The 6,943-nt window shown below is 33.1% G+C and overlaps 1 protein-coding gene across 1 annotated transcript; it reads right to left on the bottom strand.

Annotated features, from left to right (window-relative positions):
- Positions 1–1,457: 1,457 nt before the first annotated feature.
- LOC145157700 (uncharacterized) lies at positions 1,458–5,859 on the bottom strand. The gene is made up of 8 exons (XM_079076702.1): positions 5,217–5,859; positions 4,673–4,735; positions 4,431–4,490; positions 3,781–4,330; positions 3,392–3,715; positions 3,160–3,226; positions 2,688–3,068; positions 1,458–1,583 (listed from the first exon to the last, which is right to left on the bottom strand). The coding sequence occupies exons 1-8, from the start codon at positions 5,857–5,859 to the stop codon at positions 1,458–1,460; spliced, it is 2,214 nt and encodes a 737-aa protein (XP_078932828.1).
- Positions 5,860–6,943: the final 1,084 nt, after the last annotated feature.

Genomic DNA, 6,943 nt, shown 5'->3' on the forward strand with positions numbered 1-6,943 from the left:
TGATTTGTAATGTATTTTACTAAGGCTCTTTAGATTCGAAGCTTAAGTCTTTTATGCCTTAGTATATTTTTTGTACGCTTTCTGTTCCCTATAAATAGGGACATTTACTAGAGTTAGATAAGAGTTTTTGCAGACCTGTCTTTGTACTCTGTAAACATTCGAAAGCGTAATAGAGCTGAAACAAGATCATATTTACATCCTGAGTTCAATCTTATATTCTGAATTCAATTCAAACTCTGATTCGTTTTATTACTCGATTCTTTGGTTCTACACTCAGTCTCTATGACTTTGAAGCCTCGACATCACAGAAGGTCAATGCATGTAAGGTTGGAATTCCAATACATTTTAGACAGTAACAAGAATTTGGAATTGTGAAATGAGCATCATTCGAATAGTGTCCAGTTGATCTGATTACAAAGGAAGGACCATAGAGAGACATAGTATGCATGTTTATAACATGGCATGACTGAAGTTATTTAATTCAAATGGTTAGTTAATTACCTGAAACATTATACAATGAATAAAGTCTTAGTTATTATGGTGATTAAATACTAAGAGTTTTATTTATATTCAATAAGTTTTGAGACCATAGTTAATTTGTTTATTATTGTGTTTCACTTTGCATGTTTTACTTCATGAATAATTTGATTATTCGAAATTCCATAGTCGATCATGCTTTTGGAAGTAAGTAATGAATTAAGACTGTCATGAATTGAATTGTAGACACTACAAGAAAAACGTGATTTTTCTAAGGAAGGGTGCTATGGAATGTATTTTCGTTGTTAATCTGCAATGGATCGTGCTATGGAATGTCGTTCCATAGCAAGGTTGCTACCAAATTGTCTACGAATTTTATTTCCGGTAGCGAGCATTGGACTTGCTAGGGAAAATGCTACCGAATCCATATCCGTTGGTATTTTGCTATTGATATTTCTATGGAAAAAACATTCGTAGCAATTTTCCAATGAAATTTTTTACGAAATCACTTTCCGTTGTACTGTTGCTATGGAATTAATTATCGTGGTTACTATGCAACAGACTTTTTCAACGGAAACCAATTCCATAGTTGCTTTGCTATGTAAGTACCATTCGTAGGTATTTTCTAGGGAATTCTGTTATGGAATTTGATTCCCTTTGCTTGTTTTGCTATGGAACAAAAAGCCTAACTAATTTGTGACGACATTTGCCACAAAATTATATTACATAGCAACGTTGATAAGGAGTAGTTCAAATTCATAGATATTTAGCAATGGAAATTTGCAACGACAATAAAACTCGTTGAATTTTTAGTATTGAGCAATTATATGTTGCAACTTTTGTTACCAATTTTGCTAGGAATTAATTTTTTGTAAAGTATTTTACATTAGTTATAGTGCCATATTATGTAATTTATTTGCATAAATAAAGCGTCCAATCCAACTCCCGTATTCGCAAACCCACAAGCGGAAGAAGATAATTTAGGGCAAAGCGATGTCGTCGTCTTCAAGCAGTAACGTGAGGTTTTGCGGATGTGGACATCCAGTTGGAATGTGGACGACATGGACGCTAAAGAGTCCTGAACAGAGGTTCCTTGGATGCACAAACTACAATGATGAATACATAAATTGTGGTTTTTTTTCGTTGGCTTGACCCACAACTGTCGAACAAGTGGTACAGACAGAAGATGTACGAGTTGAGAGCTCAAGCCAATGGTGAATATATCATGTTAGATGCCCCCGACGCTCTTTTCAATTTTCATGTCAATAAAACCCCAACTCAAGTTGTTTTTCAAGATACTAATGAACATGGTAATGATCTCGAGTTAAAGGTGGTAGAGTTGGAATCATCAAGTTCATGATGGTGTGTTTGTTTTGTTTTTATTGTTGGGATGTTGTATGCTTAATTAATTTTCTTATTGTTATTATGATCAATGAAGGAATTGTTATTATGATCAATGGGATTGGTAAGCTATGGTTTGAATAATATGTTTTTGAATTGGTAATATATTTTGTTTGTTTTATTGCATTTTATATGTCTTTAATACTATGAAAGAATAAACATTTGCTATTATGTTTATGTTATCTTGAATAATTTTTTTCTTACCATTTCAACGTAAGAAAATTGGATTATAACATAAACGATTACTTAATTGGATATTTAATGAAAATATTGTACATACAAATATCTCAAAAACACATGTCCCCTTTTAGTAAATGCTTTCAATGTACCAAAGAATGAAAAAATTTCATTTTATTTAATTCTCATGAAGGGCACTAATACATAACATCACATTTACCAATTCGCATGCAAAAACTAAAAATTAGACAATGTAACCATCCTTGTATAAACAAAAACATCTAGTCAATTTCTTCTTCCTCCTCTTGTTCTTCGTTGCTCGATGTACTATACTCATAACTACCCTCGCTGTCAGGAATACCATCATTGTCGTCCTCATGAATTTCACCTTCTTCATCAATGTTATTTTCATTATCTAAACCGCTGCTTGACATGTCGTGGTCATCATAATTGTTTGTATCGGCTGTAGTTGGTATAATGATTTCATTTGATTCAACTTCATCTTCTTGGAAAGCAACGTCTTTCTGAGGATGATTTTCACATACATCAGTCCAACCACGAGGTTTAACTTTAAATACAGCCTACCAGTCCGATTTGTTTGTTTTCAAACTTAGGTAAGGAATGTAACACACCTGAGTGGCTTGCATGGCTAAAACAAACAACTCGAACTTGTTGTATTTTCTTTTGACGTTTATCTCGACCAAGTTATATTGTTTGTGAACCTTAACTCCTTCTTTAGGAGTTGGATCGTACCAATGACATTTAAACAAAACTGTGGTTTTAATTTGGTAATCAGGGTACTCGACTTCTAAAATTTCCTCTACTTTACCGTAATAATCACCTCCTTGGCTACTAACACACAATCCGCTATTGATTGTTGATTTGTTCAGACCATGAGCTTCCGTTTGAAACTTGTAACCATTGACAAAGTATACACCATATAATTTCACTCTTTTGAATGGCATTTTGGAAAGGGAAAATATATACTTGTTGTTTATCTGGATCGTACGTGCCTATATGACAAATGATAAAGCATTTAATTAGAGTTAATTCTAACCAAAACAAAAAAATAATAAAATTAAAAAGTATAAAATTAACACCCACATAGTTTTGAAACCATACTACAAAGTTCTTCTCAACTTCAGCTGCAAGCTCGTGTTGATCAATATCCCTAATAAGTTCATTCAAATCTTCTTCAAATATTATGTATTACCATTTAAATAACATTTTTAAAGTTACTGTGATGTAATAAACAAAATCATGCATGTAAATATTATTCAAAGCAATTACACAACAAATGATTATTATAATTAAAAGTGAAGTATATGTTACTTACCTAATGTAATGTTTGATCTTATCTTTGTTAAGGAGTATGTAAGTTTGGGCAGCATGCAATTCCTCATCAGACAACATTCTATTCCTGAATCTTCCATAATGACAACCAGGATATGAAAATATATCTAAAATTTCATTGTTATCATTAGGTTGCTCATCTCCTCCTCCATCATCATTTCGAGGCAACTTTCTATTACACGTAGGGACACCAATCTCGAAATAATGAGAGCAAAATTTTGATTCTTCACGAAGCAAGTACACGTTAACAACGGACCCCTCCACTCGAGCTTTATTTTTCACATCTTTTTTCAACTGATTTAGATATCTAGTAAAGAAGATTTAAATTAGCTTACAAAAATAGCAACATACATTTTGAGGTAACATACAAACCTTTCAAATGGATACATCCACATATATTGGATGGGACCGACTATCTTCGCTTCGTTTGGCAAATGTACTGGTAAATGTTCCATGGAGTTAAAAATACCAGGGACAAAGATGGTCTCTAATTTACATAGAATTATTGGGATCTCAGCTTCAATCATTTCCATGTCTTTTGTTGTGATTGATGTTGTTGTTAATGTTTTGAAGAAAAGACTCAACTCTGTTAATGCTTCCCACGCATGTTTTGGAAACATCTCATGAAATGCAATTGGCATCAATCTTTGCATAAAAACATGACAATCATGGCTTTTCATTCTGAGTAATCTACACCCGGTTAAATCAACACACCTCCCCAAATTAGAAACATAACCATCGGGGAAACGCAATTTCTCCACCCATTCGCGTATGACTTTCTTTTGATTCTTGTCTAAAGCATAGTACGCTCTTTGATCATCTTTGACTCCTTTTCTCTTCCTAAAATAGAGTTTCATATCTCTTCTCGCTGCTACATTGTCCTTTGTCTTCGCTATGACATCCATCACAGTGTAAAAAAGTTCTCAAATACATTTTTCACAATATGCATAACATCAAAATTATGTCTAATGAGGTTTGTTTTCCAATATGGTAAATCCAAAATATGCTTTTCTTTTTCCAACCATGATCACTACATGCTTTGTTTACATCATCAACATTTAGTTCAGTCACTTTTACCAAACCTAATTGTTCAATTTCCCTTAAAGTTTGTTCACCATTCTTACTTGGAGGAGGACCTTCTGTCACTTCACGATTCCTCTTGAACTTATTTTTATCCTTTCTATATGGGTGATTTACATGTAGAAATCTTCTATGGCAGTCAAACCTTGTGTATGTTTCCGACAATGTGGACATGCTAGCTTACCTGTTGTAGACCATCCTGACAACATTGCATATGCTGGAAAATCACTTATTGTCCACATCAAAGCTGCTCGTAAATGGAAATTTTGTTTTAAAGATATATCATATGTTACTACGCCTTCTTCCCATAACTGCTCCAATTCTGCAACAACTGGTTGCAAAAATACATCTATTTTATGCTTAGGGTTTGACGGTCCTGGCACAAGTGCGGTAAAAAACATGTAAGACTCTTTCATGCACATAGAAGGTGGAAAATTATAAGGTTTTATAATAATAGGCCAAGATGAATATTGTTTTCCAAATGCTCCATGTGGTGCAAACCCATTTGTACTTAGGCCTAATCTAACATTACGTATTTATGCTGCAAATAAAGGATGAATTTTGTCAAAGTGCTTCCAAGCTTCTGAATCAGATGGATGACACATTACTCCAACATCATGTCCATGATCCTCAGAGTGTCATCGCATGGAAGCAGTTGTGGCTTGTGAATCATACAGTCTCTTCAACCTTGGAGTCAAAGGAAAGTAATGCATTCTCTTAAAGGATACGCGAGAACATCTTTTTTGACTGTTTGTACCTATCTGCATTGCAGAATTTGCACCGATAAAGATCTTTGACTCCCCTCCAATATATCATACATCCAAACCTGCAGCAGTCAATCATCTCCACAGGCAAACCTAGTGCTTGTATTAACTTTTTGATCTCGTATAAACTACCTACCATATTATTATCCTCCGGTAACACATCATTTTTCAATTGGCAGATAGCATCATAACTTTGTTCAGGTATGCGATAATCTGATTTTATATTCAATAGTCTAGCTATAGCAGATAATTGTGTGACATTTTTACATCCAGACCACAACTCTTTATCGGCTGCCTCTAGCATATCAAAGAACTTTTTATCTAGTGCATTTGGCTCCTCCTCAGGATTACTAATATTAAAATCAGGAGCCATTGCATCTATGACCATTTCTCTATAAATACATTCACCTTCATTCAAATTTGTGTTTAAATCATCCACCCCTAAAGACGTATTGTCATCATCAATAGATGTTTCGCCATGTTTATCCCAAAACCAATATTCCTTAACAAAACCTGAATTGTACAAATGATGCTTAACAGTATCAGAGTCTCTATATGGTATGTTACGACATTTGATGCATGGGCATTTGATTCTATCTTCGTCCATGAACCTTTGTTGATTGGTAGCAAAGTCTATGAATTTTGTCACTCCTTATATGAAAACAGGCGATACACAACCACATTTATCTTTTATTTCATACATCCACCTTCTATTGGTATTGTTGATGGTGTTAAATCTGTAAAATATACATTTAAATAACACAATATTATGTTCATTAATGTTGCTTTGAATTAATATATGAGATTTAAAGTAAATATATATGTACAATATAAATATTGCAAAGCTACCTTTACAACAAATCGTTTCACAAAATTAATGACCGAATGATGAACCAGTCTTCAAAGTTTTCTCATTTGAATGGATGAATCACTTTGATGATTTGATAATGGTGTAGAATATTTGTAGAATGGTTTAGTTGAATTTGAGAATTGTAGAACACAGATTCAAAGAAAGAGTGTATGAGGGAACCTTCAACAACCCTATATTTTGATGTGGTGGATGGATACTAGGTCAAAGTATTTGTTCGATATTATTCAATACTAGGTTAAAACCCGTGTAGTACACGAGTAATAAATTTAAATAACATGCACAATAAATATAGATGTAGAGCTAATTAAATTACATATTTTATATGTATTATTTTTATTAATAACAACATGAATACCAACTTTTTTTAAGTCCATTAACCAAAAGTTACTTGAAAATTAAATTTATTTTAGTTTTTAATTGTTTACGACATACATTTTATCATGTACTTTACTTGATTACCAAAAAAGATTTAAACCTAATAGCCGATTATTTATTTTGATTAATTAAATGATACATATTTGATTTGTTCCAAATCTTTCTTATCTAAAACATAAATATCATAAGTTGTAATGTCCATTATCAACCATAGCATAATAAAATGACCAAAATGTCCATTAACAACCATATATATTTTTAAGAAACCTACAAAAGCTATCGTACTCAACAGACCAACGACAAACCACGCAATACCTTTGTGGATCCTCATCCTCTTCAAGTCCTACCGCAAATGCCCCTTGAACAGAATGATGTACCTCTTCACATTGGAAAAACGGTGTAACAGGGTAAAGAAAAAAACCTTACTTTATGATGCTCTGGTCGT

This window comes from Lactuca virosa, chromosome 2 (assembly GCF_052849685.1).
Source record: "Lactuca virosa cultivar CGN04683 chromosome 2, Lactuca_virosa_CGN04683_v6, whole genome shotgun sequence".
Taxonomy (NCBI): Eukaryota; Viridiplantae; Streptophyta; class Magnoliopsida; order Asterales; family Asteraceae; genus Lactuca; species Lactuca virosa.

What these genes read in the sequence shown, in the direction of transcription:
- LOC145157700 (XM_079076702.1), bottom strand. Translation starts at nt 5,859, where the DNA reads ATGGACGAAGATAGAATCAAATGCCCATGCATCAAATGTCGTAACATA. An exon ending in GTCAGGATGGTCTACAACAG is followed by an intron (nt 4,491 to 4,672) that starts GTAAGCTAGCAT and finishes TTGAACAATTAG; the next exon opens with GTTTGGTAAAAGTGACTGAA. An exon ending in TAGCCATGCAAGCCACTCAG is followed by an intron (nt 1,584 to 2,687) that starts GTGTGTTACATT and finishes TCATCATTGTAG; the next exon opens with TTTGTGCATCCAAGGAACCT.